Here is a 23,473-nt window from a genome sequence, read left to right as displayed (position 1 = left end):
AGGCAGCCGGCAAAATGTACAGCTGCATAGAAGGATGAAGAGCATGCAGTGTGGCAGTTAACCTTAAACTTTCATAAATTAACAATTTCTAATTTGCTAATATATACAAATGAAAGCACAACCAGTTTGGTTTATGTCAAAAGGTTTTACATGCTGAAAAATAGTTTTCAATTTTATTGCTGGATGCAAATGTAAATTATCAGCATTTGATCGAAACGAGTAATATCCAAATGTTGTTATGCAGGTAGTTGATTTTGCAGTCTCATTTGTAGACAGAAACCGATTTCAAAGGGATGACGTCCAGACTGCATGACGACTGTCACCAATGTTGACACTGCCGCCCCTCTGAAGTCGACCCTGATTGGTCGACATCGCAGACCCTCCCCTTTCCGTCTGTAGTCCCCAGTGCACTCATTTACGGAGGGGTCGGCTGGCGTCCTTTCTCATCGACTGTACTTGTCTTTTGAGAAATTTCGAGCAAATTCACGTTGGAAGATCATACAGACAATTCTTGGTTTTCTCCGTTGTTGTTTTTTAGGGCAGCGTGTGACGTGTGGCGTGTGCCCCCTCCCCGCTTCACTGACGGAAGCAGAGCGAGAAACCAAATCAGCCTGTCGTCAGTGAGGCTCCAGTGGCAAACTGACAGCTAACTTTGGGCTGGTTCGGAAACGCGGTGCTTAGCTGTACGGTCTGAGTGTGACAAGTTTTTTTGTTCGCCGACTGCTTAGGAAGAGGAAACGTGGGACTGCATCAAGATGGTGACTTTGTCGACAGTAATTCGACCTCTGGCTTCTCAGCTTCACCGACAGCTCTTCAGACACACCAGGAGGGGTCAGTGGCTCACCCCGGTCCGTGGATGCAATTTGACAGCGTGTTCCAGCAGATATGTGTTGTCACAAAGTAAGTCCCCGTGCTTGAAAACCTGTGGTCGTTATTGTGCGACTATTCCATTGACGCCGCGGGTTATCATTCCTTTTCATTCGATTTTGCTATTCCCGTTTGGCTCCATGGGCGTCCTTCTACGAGTCTTTGTATTTAATCTCTTTATCCGTGCACGACACGATGCTATTGTTTGCTTTTCAAACAAGCATCACTATCACGTGCCTCTGGATCGAACCTGACTGACAACCAATGATAAACAGTACAATATTTTGCTTCCCGTTGAACTAAGCATGCTCCGAAACACTGAAGCAAGAAATTCAGTACATTTCTGGTCCATGTTATAATTTAAACTCTTGACTCCAATCATGCAAACTCTTCTGTGAGGTGTCTGAAAGTACCTCGCCACACCCATTAACCGGCCTTTCTTGTTCTATAGTGCCAACCAGAGCCAGTATGGACAGTCTCATTCAAGGTGTCTGACTCAGAGGCAAATCATGCATGAGTTCACAATCCTTGAGGTTAAAGGGCCCATATGTGCCTTAACAGTAATGATTGCTAACACTGGATGCATTGCAAGTAATGCATATTGTTGTATTCTTGAATAGTTTATTTCTGTAAACAAAATGATTGATCACAATCACTCATTCTTTATAGTTAACAGGGAGGCAATGTTATGAGACACCTGAAGCTTTACTATTTTTAAAGCAGTTAGATTTTAGGTTAGATGGCATTTGGGACTTCCAATATGTACCAAATTTCAATCAAATGTGGCCCATAATTTGTCAATACCCCATTCTGTGGGAGTGCCGCACCGCTGTCCATTGGTTAGATCTTGCGTTCATTTTTTTCTTGTAAATTTTGTGTGTGCAGAACAAAAGTCTGTAGCCAGCCGTTGTTTACATTTTGCAGTTTGCTGGAGTAGTGGTTAGCACATCTTCACAGCTCTGAAGTTTGGAATTTTTAAATCATACTTGTTTAATTTTGTCTCGCATATTTCTTGTTATATTGCTAAAATTTTCAGAGATCTTTTTGTCACATGGACTAATGTAACTGCAGAGTTATGTAACAATAAGTGCAATCCAAGAGAAAAACATGCATATAATGTAACATTTGAATAATGAAGTTAAAGTGCACCGTATGTGTTGACTGCAAACCAAAACCAGCTAACACAACTGCACATCCACAATTCAAGATTCAAGAGTTTTATTGTCATATGCATTGTATGAAGATTGAAAATCGATAGCCTCTTTTCCCTCAGGGCTGATGAAACTGTGACCCACTCTCCTGTCTCTAATTGACTGCTACTCGCTAGATAACTTAAGGCATGATGACTGACCAATCAGAAGCAGAATAGAGGTGGTGCTAGTTCGAACTGGATTCGGGGCAAACAGTCAAATAAACAATCAGCAGCAAAAAACTCTTGACGTAATTTTCAAGGTGGTGTCTAAATGAAACATGGTTTTTAACTACTAGCATTATGACTGCACTTTTGGAGATGAGATATTGTCGCCAATAGTTTAACTGTGAGAGTCTGCTAAATACAGGCTAAACTAAACTAGATGCCGTGAGAGTAGCTGGACATTCGAACCACGGCTTCTACCCCGCAACTTTGGCGGTTTAGATAAAATACCCGAGCGAGAGTCCTCAATGTTGGAAAGCTGCGGCTTCCTGTCAATGGCTATGGAGCGCGTTCATTATTAGACACGTTACTTTGCATTAGCTCACCAGAGAGATTGAGAGAGACTACCAACCAGTTTAGCGACTATTAAAATTAAATTAGCTCGTGTCGATCTATTTTAATTCTATATCAACCAGGCTGGTAGGTGAACTAAGTTTAAACATAAGAGTAGGTCAACTAGTTTGAGATTCAGCTCAAAACCAAATTGAGGTCTAACAAGGCTGTCTTTTTTTTTGTATATGAACAAATGGCATTGAAAAAAAAGGGAAATATATCTGACTTTTGTATAAAAATGCCCGAATCAGGCCAATGCAAACCCCAGCCTTGAAGGTGGAAGAGGTCAGTATAGACAAGACAGATCCAAGCCCAAAAAGCAGCAGCCCTGGCAGTTCCCGGCTGAGAGCTAGTCAGGGAAGACAGTATGAGGACAGACAAGGGCCGAGGTTTCCACCACCAGGTCACAACATACAGAGGCAGTAAATTGCATCTCCAGTTTATTGAAAAGTGAAGCCTCACACTGTAACACGGGGTGATTTTAACAGAGAAACCCTCATTTTGAATCCTGATTTTGCTTGAAACAATACATTAATTTCTGAGACAATTATTTTGTTGTGCTATTTGTCTGTGGCCCATCCATTTTTCTTTTTTTTTTTTTTACAAAGCTACTGTTAAGATTATGTACATTTTTCTTCAATTTGTTTTATATTAAATAAAGGCAGCTCGGTGGAACAGTGGTTAGCACGTCCGCCTCACAGTTCAGAGTCCCGAGTTCCAATCCAGCTCGCTCTGGCCTTCCTTGTGGGGTTTGCATGTTCTCCCTGTGCCCATGCCGGTATTCTCCGGGCACTCCTGCTTCCTCCCGCATTCACAAAACATGCATAGCAGGTGTCTTGGACACCGGATGTTTGTCTTTGTGTGCCTTGCAAGTGACTGCCAACCATTCCAGAGTGTAGACAGCTGGGATAGCCCCCCTTAGCAACCCTTGTGAGAATAAGCGGCTACAGATAATGAATAGATGTTAAATAAGGTCTCCCAAGTATTTAATTCACTAATCTTCTGTATGCTTAATTTTTCTGAAAATATTTCCACTTGGTGATGCAGATTGTTAATGGAAAGAGGGGGCCCATGTCTTGCTGAGGACCTTTGCAATCGCAGTGGTGTGTGTGAGAGAGACAGGGAGATACATCATTTTTGGTTTTTGTTTAATGTAGAAATCAGTGACTAGCCATCAGTGACCTGTGGAGTCTGAAAGAATTTGAAGATACCCCAAAAATGTCTAAAAAATAACCAAACATTTTTGCCTCATGATTAATTTATTTAACGCCCATCCATTCTGCTTGTGTGACCAGTAATACTGCACTGTAAGTTCAAAGTGCTACTAATCAAGTCGTGATAATTTTATAACAGTTAGTAGAAATGACAGAATTTTGGTTAGAGTTGTTTTATATTTCACTGGTTCTAAAACTGTCTTTTTATCTTGACTTCTTAATACCCACTTCTCAAGGGACCACTGCACCACTGTGTGCACTACAGTGCTTTATGAGACAAGGCAATTTAAATTGTTGTAAGCCCGTGTTCCGTTTAAATTACTATACTGTCTTTGGTTCTCCTGGTAAGCTTTATTTTTGAATGTCCTTTTTTTTTTTCCTTTAACTCTATCTTAACTTCTCATTTGCTCACCAGTCATAGCTGGACTGTATCCCTGCTTCCTGTAATTACCATATATGGCAGCAGAGGTTGCTATTGCTGACCTATGCAGCAAACGTTACACAAGTGTACTGTACTGTACTTTAAAATCAAGTGTTTTTAATCAAGATAGAATGCTGGACATGAACCACAATTAATCGGATGTTTTTGTGTTTGTTTTTTGTACAAATGTAGTTTGGCTTTGTCCTTTGCTCAACCAGAAATTAGTACTCATACAAATACACACAGTATGCTTACGAAATACAACTATACTAATTTAAGTATCTTTTACACGCTTCATTAAGATAGTTTTTGAAAAATGTGATAACAGTCATTATGGCAAATTTTGTGATTAATTAGTATATAGTAATAGATACAGTGTATATTATATAGCAAATACTTTTACCTTGAAACACTGCAACTTGGAGCACAAGAATGTAAACTAGAGACTGTTATCTCTGAGGGCTATGCTACAATAAGCAGGAAATATTTGTTGCGGTTTGGTTTGCTTTCACATGTTGCAGGGTCAGAAAACAAATGATTTTATGGGAACTTGTGTATGGGAACTTTTGGGAACTTGTAAATTATTGTACTATTGAGATTGTTTTGTTTCTGTTAATTATATATGAAAAAATAAGGCTCATTATAATACATGTCAATGATTAATGGCAATGAAAACAAGAGCGCAATTAACAGCATGGTGCATCAAATCTGGCATTTATATTAGATGTGTGTGTGTGTGTGTGTGTGTGTGTGTGTGTGTGTGTGTGTGTGTGTGTGTGTGTGTGCTTGTGTGTGCGTGTGTGCATGTGTGTGTGATTGTTTTGTAGGGTCAAAACAGCTGAACGTTCAAAATAGTGATCAACCGATTTAACCACACCTCCCTCACTAAGTTCAAAGTTCCTATCCTTTTCCTTGTCCTCATATTTGCCCACTGTGTGGTTTTAAATCACTGCGAAGCTTAAACTCTTAGCTACTAATGTGTTTACTGTAGATGAGCAGGTGCTCCCTGACCTTCATGACTCTACGTCCAGATTTTAGAGATGAAGCCAATTGAACCTCTCTTTGCCATTGTATTTTGGAGTTATTAAAGTTCCATTTCAGTTTTTAACATTGTTCTTGCTCGGTTGACTGCGACTTGAGGAAGACTCGTGATGTAGACAGGAACGGACTCCAAGCAGACGTCCAGCGCCTGACTGAGCGTGAAAAGCTTTGAAAGCATGTCATTCGCACCATTGCAATAACAAAATTAGGCAGCCAAGTGCTCCCAGGAGGAGTCGCTAAAGACTTAAGAAGATGAAGGTCATCTCCCAGTCAGACCTGTTCGGCTTTGCTCCCAGCGGAAACCTTAAGCCTTGTGCTGCATGAATGCAGACGAAGACAATCAGCGCTTGTTTCTTAGTCCTTGACGGCTACACTACATTGATTGTTTCCTCTGTAGGTGTGCTCGCTCATGCTTTATGGCAGCGAGGCTTCATAGGCTGCCTTTTCAAACACACTAGTGCATTTTTTATCTGTGTCTTACGAGAGAAGATGCAATCAGAAAAAGGCTGTGAGGGAAAGCAGATTTTCATGTAATTAGTCAGGTCCTTGTGTAGACTTTGGCCTGAGAAGGCTTTTTGACCCAGCCAGGGGTCCCGGTCTGATTCCCTCCCTGTGGAGGGAAGCTGGGGGCGTGCCAGGACATTCCGCAGGTCACTTTGTGTACAGCCAGCCCTCTTGGCTCTTATTTAGTCATTACCTTTAAGGAGGAAATGTACAGCAAGAAGGAAGTGGAATTGCTCAGCTGCTACTTTTGCATTCACTCCTTTCGGGCAGCCCGGAAAGCCAGTCTGTTTATATAAGCGCTTGTTTCGGCGTCACTTCTCACAGTGACAGTTTCATATCATTTTAAAATGGACTGCTGTTTAGCAATGCAGGAAGCAGCCGAATACAACATGGAAAGTAGGTTTGTGCTCTTATGTCTTCCCATAGACAGACAGGTTACTAATGTTGACACGTATTGTCTTTCTCTTCTTTTTTTTCCAACCACCAGTGCACCCTATGTGGCAGGGACCCCTCGCAGTTCCGGGAGGTGACCGCCAATCTCCGATTGATATAGTCGTCCGCAAGAGCGTCTTTGATTCCCAGTTGAAACCTTTGATTGCTAACTATGACCCAACAACCTGCCAGCAAATCTGGAATAATGGTTACTCCTTCCTGGTTGAATATGATGACACGACGGACAAGTCAAGTGAGTGATTTTCTGATGAGTATTCATGTGTTTATATTCTTAAATTAAGTGGCTCCAGCTATCACTGAACTGCTCTATCACTTTTACAGCACTATTACGAGCAAAGTTTTACTTGAATTCAGAACAAACCGAGGTTTCTTTAAACCTAAAGCCAGTTATGAATGCAATGTTACCCCAAATAAAACCACCATGTGGATCTGGTGGTTGTCATGTGATTGTGACCGCATCAGTCATTCTCTGGTGTGCAAGAATAATGGAGTCATTATTTTTACATATTAAAATGTACACAATGAAATTGACTGTTGATCTGGTTAAGATTGCTTATGCTAATTTGTGTGACGTAGAAAGATTATTCTAATTGGCTCACATGTTTGGAATATAGAATGTTTCTGGGAGAACCACAACACCACATTTTAAAATTGAAGTTTGGATTAGAATATGTTATTACTTTTGTTAATGGACTATAGACTCAGTCATTACACGGTTATTTCTAGTTTGCTCTCCATAATACCACAGTCATACCCAAGCATTACTACCTTTGTGAAAGGCAAGCTTTTTGATCCAACTCTTGAAATCTGTCACATTAGCTTGTGCAGTTGCTCAATAAATAAAACTATAGCTCATTGAATTTAGTCTGAAATAAAAACATTCTAAATTGTATATGGCACCATCTACTAACTAACAAACAACTACTACTAACCCTTAGTTCAAGGTCAAATCACCAGAGGGTATTTGTTCCTTTTTAATGTTATGTTTTGCAAGTTTAATCCGTCGTGAGACTTTCAGGAATTATGGTCATAGAAATAACATTCTACATTTTGAAGCTTGTAAGATATTCAAAGAGGCAAAGGTCAAATGTGGGGTTATCGGCTCTATTACTCAGATGTAATACAATGGGTTCATAGATGCAATTACAGGTAGTTAGGCTTAATTCACCAGAGCCTCACAACAAAATAACCAGGGTAATTTTAGGCCTGTATCATTTTACTGCAGTGGACCCCAACCACAGGTCCACGGCTCGGTTCTGGTTCGTGGATCAACTGGTACCGGGCTGCGTGGGCCGTACCCGAAATGATGTTTTGGAACTGATTTGGATTAACATTTGTGCTTTGTTTTGCTTGATCTGTGGTTTTTGGCACCACTTCTGAAAGGTTGGGGACCGCTGCTTTACAGTATGAGCAACCTGCCCACCTGCCGTCACGTTCTAATGCATCATTGTCCCTTGAGAAAGTAACGATTGGCATTTTGTCATTTAAAAAGTGACTGTTATTGTTTAATTTGTGTATTGGAGTCAACACGGTAAAATCCTGTCTTCCTTTGCTGCCACAGCTTTGAAAGGGGGCCCTTTGCAAGACAAATTTCGGCTGTGCCAGTTCCACTTCCACTGGGGTGAGAGCAATGCCTGGGGGTCAGAGCACACGGTGGACAGGAAGTTATATCCTGCAGAGGTATGCTACAATGTCTATACAGTGCTATTTCACTTTTATCTTGCTTGAATTTTTAAATTACCTGGTCAGATGAGAAAACTCGGATTTTTCTAACCTTTTATATGGCGGTCAATGCGTAATTCTTTGGGGGGGAAATCAAAGCACTGAAGCCAAAATCTTTCATGGATGGTGTGGCACATGAAGCACTGAACTTTACAGGTCCATTCAGCTCAGTTTCAGTGTCACTCAGCTCACTGTTATTGACCTGAATATTTACTGTTTTGGTTCAGTCTAACTGCTGCCATCAGTGTTTCTAAATGAATCCTGTGTTTTGGCCACATTTAAAGCAGTCTTAGTCTAAGTGTACATTTTCTGCCTCAATTTTCTACAGTTATGGGTGGGTCTTCAACCTTCCCACGTAATGTCTTTTACCAAGCCCTGATAGACCATGCTGGGAATGTGTGTACGTCAAATTGCAGTCAGTCACAGTGTGTGTGTGTGTGTCTGTGGGTGTGTGCGCGCGCGCGTGTGTGTTTTCCCCTGCGTACAGTAGTCCCTTTGATGTAACTTATCACTAACTATCAGTGTGGGAAAACAGTTTAGATAGACAACCAGAATAACAAAGCAATAAAACATACTACTCTAACAACCTTTGAACGAAGCTATAAAGTAAGATTTTGAATCAGCTATCATTAAAAAAAAATATTAGTCATGTTTTAAGTAACTCCAAAATGATTGCCCTTTTATTGCCAATTCCAATCTTGACATGCATTGAACAAGGAAGAACTAAGTGTTCATTTTGTAGTGATGACGAGGCAAGGGGAGCACTATTCAAAATCTCTGTGCAAATATTTTCTGATCACCACAAACCATACATTTTTCCCATTACATACCAGAGAAATGCAGGGCTTTCACTTATCTAATAAAAAGAAAGTAGTGTAAAGTATACATATCAGATAGACAGCCCCAAGGTAAAGTAGAAGATAAGTTTGAGTTCATATTTTATTGCCTCTTGTACCTAAATTCAAGCTAATGGTTGACGTGTTTAATGTTTGTGTTCTCAGCTTCACTTAGTCCACTGGAACTCAGATAAGTACAGTCTGTTTGAGGAGGCAGTGATGGAGGACAATGGCCTTGGTGTTATTGGAGTCTTTCTCAAGGTAACACACACACACTCACACACACACAGTTAAAGAATGTTCAGAGAACACAAGTTTGCACAAACTGTTATGTATGGGGCAGCACATTTAGTGGTTAGCATATCAGCTTCACAGTTCTGAGGTGCCAGCCCTTCTCTGTGGTGTTTGCGACCGTTTTTTCGTACAAATGTAAGCGTGAGTCATTTGTCTACACTTAAGTGCCCTCTGATTGGCTGATGACCAGTGCATGGTATAATCACATGAGCTACAATAGACTGCAATTACTCATAAGCCTAATTAGGATAAGGACTATAGACAGGTATGCCCATAACTAGTACGCAGGTACTTGTTGAGCGCCTTGGACTCTCTGTTAAGGTTGCATATCATTCTCGCGAAGGAGATTGTGTGTGTTATCACTTTACAGTCGACTGACTTCCTTGGACAAATTAACCAGAATTCCGAAGGCGACTGTCACAGGTCTCATTTACTTTGAAGCCATGAATATCCTATTCTCCGGTCTTCCTGTTAAATAGCACACATAGAGTGTAGTCAAGTCTTTTTATTTTCGTCCACACCACTCATTCTCTCGCACCTCTTTCTCCTGCGCACACGTCAATCAAATGCACCAACTAGCAACACATTCAATCAGAACAGAAAACAAAAGCAAATAAATGAAAACACGGTACATGCTAAATAATGTGTTATAGAGTTATGAATGTTTTCGAGGATGCAGGCTACTTGTGTGCAAACAGACGGTGTGCTGCTAATTCGGGAGCAACACCGAGAAGGACAAAGAGTAAAACTGTTTGGGTTTTTTTGTGTGTGTGTGTGTGTTTAAAAAGACTGGGTACATACCAAATAATATGTTCTGATATGCATCTGAGTAACCCACTTAAAAATTGTATGCACCCCTGACTATAGAATATGATGAGTAGAATTGTACTTGAGAGATCACCGGTTTTTTGTTTTTTTTATCCATAAGTCGATGTTATTTTCCTTCTAAAAGTGTACATTAAAAATAACTGAAATACGTCTTTACTTTCAGTTTTGAAATCAAAGGCAGCACTGTTTGAATACTTGCTAACCTACTTGGCTCTAAAATGTTTGCTCTTAAATTCTCTCTCCATCAATTTACACTAGCACTACACAACAAACAGTACAGGCCAAAGGTTTGGACCTCATTCAGTGTTTTATTTTCAAAACTATTTACATTGTAAATTCTCCCTTAAGGCATTAACACTATGAATTACTGTAGAAATATATACTTTAAAAAGGTGAAATAACAGACAATATGTTTTATGTTGTAGTTTTTAAAAATATCCTCCCTTTGGTCTGATTACTACGGTATTTCTCTGTGTACAAGTTGAGTTTTTTTCCCCTAATTTTCACCCCCCATATTGGGGGGTGTCCGACACACTAACATTAAGTGAAATTTGCGCAAATGACGAGCAGGAAAGGACATTCTCGATTTAAATGGGGGGAGATATTTGGCATGTTAGATAATGATGATGACTTTTAGGGCTTTTCAAATTCATGTTCAGCTGTATCCAAAAATAAAGCATTGAAACTTCAAATCGTTTTATTGTTGCAACATTAGTTTCAGCATTTGCGTCTACGTGTGTCTATATTGCCTCACCCTTGTCTCGTTTCCGTCCCACCCCTTTCCCCCAAAACCTCAACAGCATGTTATTTGATATACGATGAAGAAATGTGTCTGAAAGTACCGTAATTTCATCATTTTAATAACACACACCCCTGCATTAAAAGGTAGTCACCTGAAATGGTTTTCTCTTCACCAGTGTTTCTTGCCTCATCAGTGGGGTTGGGTTGTGCGGAAATCAGGTTAATACACAGCCGACAGCTCAACTGAACAACTGTTGAAATTTGTATTATGGCAAGAATCAATCAGCTAACTAAAGAAAAACTACATGACCATCATCACTTCAAGAAATTGAATGAAAAGATGTGTCTAAACTTTTGGTCTGTACTGTACATGGTACAAAATGACATGAAGTACAGAATTTGAACTATTAAGAATGATCCAATGATGTATCACATGCATCCTTAAAGGGATAGTGTGTAAGATTTAGACCGTTTTTCATTACGGACAGCGGGGGGTGCTGCATTTGCCATTGTCCATGACTATAACAAACATGGCCGCCTCTGGAGAAGTGTGATATCATTTCATGATAACTAGACCTGCGATTATATTTAAAACATTCTGTTGGTCATTAAGAACACATTCGTTTGCAAGTTTTTTGAAAATTACAATCATTTCATTTATTCCTTTTTAATGAAAAACGGTCCAAATCTTACACATTGTGCCTTTAATTCAAACAACTTTGCACTTGTGCAGGTGGGGAAGAGACACGATGGCCTGCAGAAACTGGTAGATGCTCTCCCTGCAATCAGGCACAAGGCAAGTCCACTATAAGACATACATGTGCACACAATGCAATTTTGCTAAATATCGCTTGAACAATGTCTGTCTAAATTTAAAGTAACTTTCTCTTGTTCAGACAAAATGTCTTAGACACGTCTTACATCGGACCCATAAGATTATTCAGATCTATGTAATAAAATGGCTTTGCAAACTTATATGTAGGTCACATGAAGGTTATCATTTACAGTATGCTGACGTGCTCTCATACCTCCTACTTATTACTAGGCGACAATGACATTGCTGTATGTTAAATGATGATGGATTTAATAATGAAAGAGAATAATGTTCATTTGTCGTGCTTATTACACTATAAACATATTATTTAATTCAGTTTGTATAGTCTGGATGCTCATTATAAAATTCTTGATGAACTGCATTTTTTTTAGCGTAATAACATTTTATAACAATTAGCATTTGTGTTTAAAATAGCCACTATCGAAGATGCACCTATTTGTGTTGTGTGCAATGTTTACAGGGAAGTGTGGTAGAGTTCACGAAATTTGACCCTGGTTGTCTGTTGCCGAACAACACTGAGGATTACTGGACGTACCACGGATCTCTTACAACACCACCTCTGACAGAGTCTGTCACTTGGATTGTCATGAAGCAGCCCATAGAAGTTAGTCATGATCAGGTATACATGAGAGCCCCTAACAGCATCTTTTCTTCCATTACTATCACTCTTATATCCCTCATTTGAAAACAAAAATAATACATTAGTTTCCTCTCGGTTCTGGATAATACATTAAGGTTTTCTTTTTGAGCAGCAAAGCAGAGATTACATTTACGTAATCATGAATCGGACGTCATTGTTGGCTCCTGGGCTGACGTGCCTTTTTTTTTTAATGTGAGAGGCTCCACACGAGTCAAGAAAAACATGTGTTTCCTGCTCTTGTTGCGTGTGTGTTTTTTTTTGTTTTTGTTTTTTTTTAGATTACACAGCATACTCGAGTAGTAACTCGTAAAATAACAGTAACGTGGTGATGCTCCTCCCCCAAGGAAAATGGCTGTCGTAGTACCAAGACTGATCTGTGAGTGGCAGCATGGCCCCACAGAGCATAAGTCATCGAGAAAAACTCAAGATGAAAGAGCAGTTGTATTAGAAACAATGCTGTCTCCTAATAAACTTGGTTTGCTTGTGGGTCAGCAATGTTTAGTGCTGTCAATTTCGACTTTCTCTTGTACATTTGATTTTTTTTTTTTTCCGTTATTTTAAAGTAGGCGAGACATTGGGTTTTATTTGCAAGTGTGTGAGATCAGAGTTAGGTCACCAGCAAAATGAAGGTCTTCCAATGCTGAGAAGAGGGTTCATCGCACACCTCTTGTTTTGCCTACGTCCCGTCACCCCCTCGATAACAATGCGGTTTTCTTGTGTGACTTCTGTCTTGACGGCTGCCAGACTACCCAGCATTTGAAACGCATAGAAGATCGAGATAAGGTCCACCATAAGGGTGTGGGTTTCCATTCATGGCACCGTATTGCTGTTTCGAGCCCCTTCATCAGTTTATACTCGCGCTCCCATTCTCTGCATTGTTTTATGATGCCATGTGTAGTGTAAATAGCTGGTCAATGCATCTGCCCCCCTTAAGGAATTCCGCCTGTTCATACTTGAGCTTCTCATCTGCTGCCTCCGTGGTACGCTGCATGACATGATTTTGCTTAGTATCAAGAGGTGAATTCACTGCCAGTTGCTGCATTCTCATAAATTTCCCTTTGGTATATTTTTCCCCTAAATACCTTTGAATATTGGTTGCTTTACTTCAACGCCAAGGTTTTGATCTGCGTTCCAAGTGTTTCTGCTCACAAACTTGGTGATCTGGAACCTCTTAAGTAGTGAAGGAATACATGACATTTAGATTGTTCACCTCAAAGATTCCATATTTAACTGTCAGCCTAAATAATCTGCTTGTATTCTCTGTATGTACATACGTATATATATTTTTCAATGACGGTACTCCCTGTGAATATTTTTTTTATGTGAATGGAAAAAAGTACGTTCTCAGCATGTGAGGGTGCTCCTCAGTAGTAATTATGGTTTGGTTAGTTCCCTACTTCATACTTGAATGAAAGTACAGTATTTCTGTATACTTGGTTGCCTTGAAATGTTGTTTTCTATTAGTAGTGTACCTCCCAATGTTGTTTGTCTTTTTGTAATAATGTCTGCTAATGTAAAATGATTGCTTTTCATCCCTTCCAAGTTGGCTGTCTTCCGGAGCCTTCTGTTCACTTCGGCCGAGGAGGAGGTCCAGAAGAGCATGGTGAACAACTTCCGCGTGCAGCAGCCCCTGCGGGGTCGCACCGTGCGCTCCTCCTTCAGTCCTTTCCTAAAGGAGTCGGCTTCTGTCCAAGACGACCAGCACATCCACTGATGCCACCAAGCGCAGTGCTTTTATTGCGTCCTGTCCCAATTGGTGCACCGGAACATGTGTATTTTCTTCAAGAAATGTTTTTAATTACAATCAAACTGTCTTTAACACTTTTTTTTTTTACATTTACAAACGGTACTGGATGGTGTGAGAATTTTTTATTTCAGTGTACATTGGAAAAAAATCAGTTACTTTTTGGCTATTGGTTTTACAAACTAATAACTGGTTGGTTACAGTTGAACTCTGTCATGTTACAAATTTGTATTCACACAAATTGTATTTATTTTAAATTGACACTTGATTGATTTTTATGTTAAAAAGTTCTATTGATCAGTAGCTTCAGGTGAAAAATGGAGCTGCAGGTGCAGACTCAACAGCACTGTGTGCTGGCCACAGTTCAGAATAGTAAACGCCACCTTTTTACACCACACGTGCACGGCACATTCATCAACATTACATCATGTTTTATACTTAGTCTTTGTTTTTTATGCTGTCTGTGACAAACTCCCCACACAACTAAGTTGTGAAGCACCGTACATTAGCACTTAATCAGAACACTCATATTCACACTTGCCAGATGTTTTTGAGGTTTTTTTTTTTTTTTTTTGGATGGGTAGGGCAGTAAATTGATAATCTAGTACGGTGGTTCTTAACCTTTTTTCAGTGATGTAGCCCCTGTGAAATATCAGTTCATCCAAGTACCCCTAAACCAGTGCAAAGCATTTTGGGGTAAAAAAAAAAACAAAAAAACATGCCATCAGTGTCTGATTTATTAAACTTTGGACCCTTTAAAATTTCAAAGAAGGAATCTGTTATCAAAAACAAATCATCAATAAATAATTTTCCACAAAAGATAACGTCAGACCTGTTTGCAAAAAAAATAACATAAATATGTCCACAAAAAATAACCAACTTAAAGTGTCAGACCTGTTCTGAAAAAGAAATATTTGTCCATAAAGCATCCTGTTTTGTGATCACAGTAGAGATCTCTTCACAAAAATAAATCAACTTAATTATTAATCAAATATTTGTCCTCAAAATCAACATAAAATGTTAGACTTGTTCTCAAAAAGAAATGATAAATAAATATTTGTCCACAGAAAAGTCCGAGATCTGTTCACAAAAATAAATCATTAACTCGACAAGTGAAGAGAGTTGGCTCATGACAAACTGGGTCCAGCCATTCTAGTATGAGAGAGAATCTGGCTTTTTACAACAATTAAATTGGAATAACCTACCAAACATAAAGTTTGTTTGATGAACTTATATTTTCTTGGAACAATTAATTATTTCAGCAATTATTTTAAAGGTTTTTGCATGTTTGATTTATTTAAAAACAAGTACCCTCTGAAGTTATCCCCAAGGAATTTGAACAAAGTGCCTTAAATTCTGTCAAATAAGCTTCCACGGTTTAATTGCTGAGAGAAATTCAAATGGTCCTTCGTTTGTGAGGTAATTGAGAAGGTTTATGTTTACAGTATGTTTACTGCCACGTTCATTGTGATACTTTCCACCACTCAAGGCCTGCTCAAGTGTAAAAGGAAGAAGCACTCACTTCCTTGTAAATGAGTTCGCTGTAACCCTAACCGTGAAACTATCTTCATTTAAAAGAGGTCGTCATACTCAATCATATTTGTTAGCCGTGCCTTGAGAGGGTAAATCTTACTATGCGGCATTTGTCGACAAAAATTCGGGAGGATTATGAAATGGGGGTCATAGGGGACTGGGGACAAGGCAGTGCTTTCTCCATCGAACAATTCTATGTGAAGCGTGTATCTGACTGTAATCATAAGTGATGGTCACTATTCAACATCAATTGAGATGAAGAAAGGCTGGAAACTCATGGTTGTCATTTTAATGCCAGTGTTCAACATTACTGTCCAAACTAGCCCCCCCTTGGTCTTTTCAAGTAGGCTTTTTTTTCAATGAGCACAGACCCCCCAATAAGTCCTTAATGGGCCTCAAATAGACTGGATGTGCTGTAAAAAGATGTAATATGCACTCGCAAGTGCTTTAAATAGGTTGTGAAGGCTACGCAGTAACCTAGAGGCGTAGACAATGGGTGGAGGTGGTCCGATATGACATCTCTTGGACATATTTATGGAATGCAAATATGTGCCTCAAAACATTTTACCTTTCGGGGATTCCCATCTAATGCAACACCACACTGCCTTCATCTCATGTTTCACAGATGCATGACTGTTATCCGCCTTCATCTGTCATGGCATATGCATATGGGAAACTTCCTCAATGCCTACATGTGTCTGGTAGCTGAACATAATCGATACAATGTTTCATCTATATGACTATTTTACTTTCCTTTGTTGCAATCAGCATTTATTCATTGATGATTTCAACGCATTTGAATCTGTGGGCCTACGGGATGTGTATCACTCTGTGTTTCTATGTAAAATCTTTTTCTAGTACTGCATTGCCGAGTTTGGCAATGTCAAAATGCAAACCAATTCCTGTCATTATGTTATACACTTGTATTCATGATGCCTTTAATCATCCGCAGCTGTTGCTAACTTGTTTTCATTCTGCACATTTTCTAAATGCACTACACATTACAGCTGCTTATTTGTTTATAGGGCAGTCAACATTCCTGGACAGCATGGACTAATGAAAGTCTTCTCTCACAGTATATTTTTCTGGCTCTTCTGTACTCCTGCCGTGCAACCAGGAAGCACTTTGCTCTCTGAGACCTCGGCTTTTAACCGAACGTACAAAAACAAATTGATTGTCCAGATGGAGATGGATGAAAACTGACATTAATTTTTGTCCCAGCAATACACAGATGTGTAATGAAATTAACTAGGTGTCTTGTGTTTTTTGCTTTGGGTTCTCATTAAAATACACTGCAATAGTTTTACTACAATATAAACCAAATCCACAATCGTCATGGAAAAATATGAAACTGACTAAAATTACACTTGACAATTATCTCTCTCGCTCTCTCTCTGTATATATATATATATATATATATATATGTGTGTGTGTGTGTGTGTGTGTGTGTGTGTGAGAAGTTGTTTTTTTTTCCTTGAAGAGAAATAAGCGTAAGCAGTATGTGGCAACTTTCTATTAACTATTTCTCACGTTCAGGCAGGTGGGCTTTCGGTGTGTTTGGGTGTCTTTTATTTCAAGTCAGCATTCCTTAAGCAGGTGTCCAGTAAGAATCTTTCTCCGTGTGAGAAATCGTGAGAACTGTTGCTGTCGACACCTCAGTCTCTCACTCTTCATAGATGTGTGTGTAACAATTTAACAATTCCGCACCTATTTGCTTGGGTCTGCGCTCAGTTATGTGCCTCCAGTTTGACCCTCCAGGAATTCGCTGGGCGCCGCGCAACATAGTCCCTGGAGGGTCAAACTGCGCTTGCGCGGAGACTACCAACTCGATCGATTTTAAAAAAAAAAAACACTAATTAAAAATGCCCTAATTAAACCAGGTCCCAAGTGAACTGCGCAAACCATAACTGATGGATTCATGAAACCTTTTGAGGACAGGGGTTTGAATAACGCGATGACACTGCGTGCACACAGGTAGTGCGCTTAATGTGGGAGCGACATGAACAATGACATTGAGGCAGCCTTCTTAATGAAAGAAAAGGGTGAGTACCAAACACTACGTCTTGGTACTCAAGTGAGTAAACGAAAAAAGTTATGTTTGTATACAAGAGAGTGTTTTACTACTATTTTGCTACTTTGGTGCTTAATGCAATATCTACACGAAACAAAGTAAACTATGGTATGTACCCAAAGGGAATGTTGGTTTATACTTAATGTAAAGCAGACAAAACACCAACATTCTATGTTTTACAAATAGGCCTAATGTATACATATAATATATACAAAAGCATTGTTTTCTCGATGACTCACCAAAGCAAAGGCCTCCTTCAGAACCTAAACAAGAACGAATTTGAAAATAAAAAATGTTGGTCAGTGCCTTTCAGAGAAACCTCGCCATTCCATTCCCATCCCCACGGAAACCTTTGAAAGGTCCCTGACACAAGAAAAGGATGTTTGGTGGCCCCCACCCAGATACCTGGGGTTTAAAGGGTGCATTGTTTATGGACTCCTGAGCACTGTTACCACAGCTGGGTGAGATGCTGCTCTCAATTGGATTCAGACTAAAAAAGCGGCCGTTGAAGTTGACCTTGCAGGTTGTTTATTGTGTGTAACTGCGGGGGAGAAGACTCGCAATCTACTGGGACATGACTTTCAGCCTGTTCTTGGTTTCCTTCGATTGTATGAATATGAGGCCTGATTGTGTGTTTGTGTTGATGGCTGTAGTATACACGTGACATCAACAACTGTGTATCAACTCAATGACTATTAGTATTTTTTTTTTTTTTTTACATTAAAATGACCATTCATCGGATCGACAACTCACGCTTCTCCATTTTCATGTTCTCCTTCTGCTCCTGGACTTGCCCTCCCACCCACAAAGGAAGCCTAACAGGTTATGCCAAACACAGTGACGGCCAATCAATGTCTACGCCAGTGTGCAATTAACCTTTGTATTCCAAAGCCAACAGCTCAGGCACAAGAAGTCCAATGACAAAAACGGATATAATAAGTATAGATAAAGCATAAATTTAGAAATTGAAAATGAGTTTAACGTGATGACAAAAAAAGCATGAAGTATGACTGTAATTAGTTGCTAGGTATTAATCAGTTATTTTAAGACAGAAATGAGCACTCCGCAGGTTTTTATTCAAATGACTTGGTACTACTCTAGGCCTTATTCAGAAAATTCTATTTTAATTCAAAAAGTTACCAGTTAGGCACTTTGATCTGGTCTGTTGTGCTTAATGTTCATAGGAGCCTCATGTCAAAGGTACTGTTTGTTATCCATCCTAAATAAAGTCAACACGGTTCTGTATCTATGCACCTCTGATTTCTGCAAGATCCATACTGATTTTAACTTTGATGGCACGGTGAAGAAAGTGTTTGCCTTTCGGTCAAAAGCTTGTGGGTTTAAATGCATCTTGGAATTTTCTGTGTTTCTTTTAACTTGTGTGGCTTTTCGCAAAGTACTTCCTTCCACCCTTTAAAACATGCATGTTAGCTTAACTGATGACTCAAAAGTGGCTGTAGGCGACTGTACATGCTCTATTTTTATGTGTGAGCCCAACCAGTTTCCTTGCAACCTTGTAAAAAAAAATACATATATTGGTGCTGAACGAATGAAGAAAGTGTCACAGTCGGCTTTGACAACATTTTCACATCAACGATAGTGACAATTGTCAAGATGCCCTGGCTTCATCCTAGCCTATAGAAAAATATACAGGCAGGAGAGGTTAAATGTACTGTTACAGTATATGTTGACACTATAAACATTGGAGTTAGCTTCAGGGTTTTTTTTTGCATTGCAAAAAAGATTCTTTTGGATTTTTTGGGGCAGTTGAAGTCACTTTCCTGTGTTCTTGTTCTTGAGAACAAGTGAAAAGAGTGAGTTTATGTCATTCACGTATAATCAAGTATAACTCTTTGTTGTAAAAGGTCTCAAAATATGCCTATACATATAATAAATAATAAGCATATGCTGGATTGTTACATCACACCGCCATAAATTTACTGGGCAACTTTGGTACATGATGGGAGACCTTCTGCATTCTTGGCCTCTGGCAGTATAATAAAGGGATGATTTGGCCCAACTTAGCTGCCTTAACGACAAGCTTTACTCTATTAAAGTAAATTGCACCTCCTGGACTGTATCTTGAGAAAGATAGTTTAAGACTGTGCATCTGTCTGGGTTACAGAATGTAACATACTACCTACATTGTTGTTTACTGATGTCTTTTCTTAAATTTACCATTTTATATGATTTGTTGTTAAAGTTCATTTTACTAATAGTGATGTTTTTGAGACATCGCTGATACGATAGCTGGCATGATGTCTGATGGGATAGGCTTCACCTTCGTCAAATCTGAAAGAGAATATGTGGCTTAGAAAATAGAAGCGTGCATGTTTTTGACATTTGCAGCAATGCAAAATAGGTTTGAGGTGAAGGTGTGCAATCACACTTGCATGTCTTTCTGTCATTTATCTGGGTTCTAAGCCCCTATAACTGTATGCATAAACAGGAATTTATTCTGCTGAACTGAGGGACAACTTCTTGGAGTTTTCTTGTCATCTTCCTACAGCTTCACTTATAACTGCTCCATGGACTGACTCTGGTCGATGCCAATGCTCATTTTACCTCTAAAAACTGTGGGGTCCCCTGTACTCGCAATACTAATACCCATAGGTCAGAAATGTTTGCCAAAAATTGCACAGTGATAAAGGCAAAGTAATTCCAAGGTTCAAACTGCATTTACAAGACGTGAGCAAAAAAAAACAAAACAAAAAACAAACGGTATTAACAAATGTGACAGTAAAATTTATTAAAATACAATGACCTTACATGTAGTGTCATCATCTTCATATCGTAGCCACTGATATAAGTCAATTGTGGTAGAAAATTCCAATTTTTACTTTGAGTGTTTTGTTCCTCTGCTCAAGCTTCTGAAGCATTTTGTTCTCGCTTCTTTATACTTTCTGCATCATTGTTGCCTGATTGTGTATTATTTGAGTTGTCACGGATACTACAATTTTTTTTGCTAAGTTTACTTTGTTTTGGGCCTAAAGATAGCACTTTTTTTTTTTACAAGGCATATAAAAAGGGATGTGGGGTTAAAAAAAAAACAAAAAAAAAACAAAACAGATCCCAGTATCTTTGTAAGGACAAACAAGTCCACTGTGCAATTTTTCTGTGAAATAAAATTGAATGGTTTAAAAAATTGGACCATAACTTGATAGGGAAAAATGAAACAACCAAGAACCAATCAACAGAAATAGTCCATTAACGCCACCGACGCCAAACAAGATGTGGCAGGTAGTGCAAATGTGGAGAGTGTCCGAGATGGCAGACGAGATGCACCCGGCACTGTGAGTTCGGAGGGTCTCCGAAGTGTCAGGTGAGATGCGCCCGGCGGGGCTGCACCTTGACTGGAGGCTTGGGCGGCAGCTGTCGCACTTTGACTGGAGGCTGGGGCACCAGCCGCCGCTCCTTGACTGGAGGCTGAGGCGGCGGCTGCCACGCCTTGATGGAAACTCAGGATTCGGGAGCCGACTTTTGGGAGATTTGTGGTTCGGGCGCCCACTTGAAACAGAGACAGGGATCGGGCAATGATTTGAGACAGAGATGGGAATCTGGAGCTGACTGTCAGGGGATACGGAGGTCGGGCGCCAACTGTCGGGGCATTCGAAGGTCGGGCGCCGACTTGCAGGGGACTCTGAGGTTGGGTGCCAACTGTCAGGGGACACGGAGGTTGGGCGCCAACTGATGGGGGACTCGCAGGTCGGGGGACTTGGAGCTCAGGCACCAACTTTCAGGGTACTCGGCAGGTCTGGTGGTGACTTTCAGGGGAATCGGGCGCCGATATGCAGCAGACTCAGGGGTTGGGTGCTGGGGCGCAGGATCTGGGACGAGGCGCATGGACATGAATGCTAAGCTGCCGAGGCACAGGGACGGGGACCTCCAGCCTGCCAGTCTTGGTAATAGGGACATTCAGCTGCCGAAGCGTGGGAACAGGAACTTTTTGCCTGCTAGGCTCGGGACATGGAACCAGGGTGACGGAACTTGCCACATCAGCCTGTCGCCGGAAGACTTGGGTAACATCAGAGAACACCAGGGACAGAAACATCAGCAACCGGGGAAGGTGCACGCGAAAGATGTGGCTCAAGACAAGATGGGGATGACAGGACATGACGTGATGAGGGAACTGATTAAGGAGGGAGTGACTCTGAACTTAAAGGTGCGATAACTAGTGGGTACTGATGGGCAATGACCTTTACTTGGGAGCTCCCACTGGCTGCCCTGGAATGCCAACCAGGTGACCAAGAAAAGGTCACAGTTAATAGAAGGTTCATAATCAGAGTCTTCAAACAAAAACTGGACGCCGAATTACTAGAGGTGGACAAAGGACAGTCAAAATCCAAATAAAATTAATCACTATCAAAGATGGAAAGACAAGGCTAAGATAAAAATCTGTATGAAAATCAAAATTGTTGAAAGCAATCGGGCTCAAATAAACAAAATCAGGACCAAAATGGAACAGAACTTTACAAGATGCATTTGTGTGTTCACCTGTCTTAATTTAGCAGAGCAATATTACATTAGGCATACCAGGATAAATGGCAAAGAGCTACTTAAGATTTTCAATTTTTATCAGCAGATTCAGCCTTTATTGCAGTCAATTCTTGAAACAGACATTTTGGGGTGCTTACAATATTGACATCATAGCACCTTTCATAGGGCTACTGTCAAGAGTTTCACATTTGATTGCTCCAAAAACATTTACCAAACCTGAAGGTGAGTCAAATTTGATTCCCTGGGATTGAAGTTGCAACCACATACTGTATGCAAATGTATCCCACGCCTACAGAAGGGTTTCACTCGAGTGACTTGGGTGAACATTTCCCACCCAAATAAGTGGATGTTTCTCATAACTTCAATTGTTAAATGGCAGTGGGCGTGTTTGATTTATTCAGGACCCCAAGGTTGGAGCCACATGAAAAAAAAAGAATCATTGTTGAAGATGCACGGGACATTGGGGCGATCACATACTCCCAGTTGGTGGGAAAGTTTTGGAGACGCCCTCTTGTTTCTCTTGAGCTGGGCAAATAAAAACCTGAAGGAACACTTCCGATTGGAGACACTCATTATTGTCCTGTGTTGTAATAGTTCAGTGACCATTGCCATTTTCATCTAGATATGAAATATGTGAAAGATTCATGTATTTTACTGCAGCCTACATTTTTTTTAACTAAATGTCAAATGGACTGCACTCATATAGCCCTTTTACTTGCTTCAAATGGTTCTTCAACATTCTACAGAGGCTCACATTCACGCTGCCATTCACATATATGTACACACCAAAAGAGCACATCAGTTTTATGAAACATTTTTTGTTGTCAGGGCAGCATAGTACCACACTGATCTTCTTATATGGAGTTTGCATGTTCTTCTCACATTTGTGTGGATTTTCCCCGGTTACTCAATCTTCCTCCTACATTCCAAAAGCCTGCATGTTATTTTCACCAATTACCCAATGTCTAAAATATGAATGTGTGTATGTGTGTGCATGTCCTTGGTATTTGCTGCATGGTGGGGTCCAAATCCAGGGTTTTACTGTCTTTGTGGAGACCTTTTGTACTTATGGGGACCATTTGGTCCCACAAGTTCAGACTTTTTTGGAGGGTCAAGACTTGCTTTTAGAGTTTGAGGCTTGAATTGGATTTGGGTTGAGGTTAGCGTGTGAGGGTTAGGCTATCTGTTGTGATGGTTAAGGTTAGTGACTTGGAAATGCATTATTTGTGTGTGGGTGTGTGTGTGTGTGTGTTGGATGTGCATGTAGATGGATGGATGACATTTGACATCGCGGGGAAAAAATGAACATCATAGCAAAATGATAATGTATTTTTGCTAATGATTTTTGATCCGACAGCGAGACAAGAATGACGATTTTTGTAAAGAGATGTAGCACAAACAAGAGCAGTACTGATGTAAGCTGTAAAATGCAGAAATGAATCAATCCATCCGATTGCTACCCTAGCTCATAGTTGACTTTTGGCC

General features: G+C 40.1%; 1 protein-coding gene across 2 annotated transcripts; it reads left to right on the top strand.

Moving 5' to 3' along the window:
- Positions 1-403: 403 nt before the first annotated feature.
- Positions 404-16,668, top strand: ca5a (carbonic anhydrase 5a). Of its 2 annotated transcripts, none has more exons than XM_088418341.1 (7): positions 404-900; positions 6,282-6,479; positions 7,809-7,927; positions 8,971-9,066; positions 11,402-11,464; positions 11,964-12,122; positions 13,687-16,668. In XM_088418341.1, the coding sequence occupies exons 1-7, from the start codon at positions 756-758 to the stop codon at positions 13,855-13,857; spliced, it is 951 nt and encodes a 316-aa protein (XP_088274467.1). In that variant the 5' UTR covers positions 404-755; the 3' UTR covers positions 13,858-16,668. The 2 variants fall into 2 exon arrangements, with proteins under 2 accessions (XP_088274467.1, XP_088274469.1); XM_088418343.1 differs by lacking the exon at positions 404-900 and adding an exon at positions 5,989-6,190.
- The last annotated feature ends 6,805 nt before the right edge of the window (positions 16,669-23,473 follow it).

The sequence above is a fragment of the Hippichthys cyanospilos genome, chromosome 6 (assembly GCF_059441005.1).
Source record: "Hippichthys cyanospilos isolate Australia breed blue-spotted pipefish chromosome 6, RoL_Hcya_1.0, whole genome shotgun sequence".
Classification (NCBI taxonomy): Eukaryota; Metazoa; Chordata; class Actinopteri; order Syngnathiformes; family Syngnathidae; genus Hippichthys; species Hippichthys cyanospilos.
Note: the sequence above shows the minus strand (reverse complement) of the source record. Positions and strands in the feature narration are given on the sequence as shown.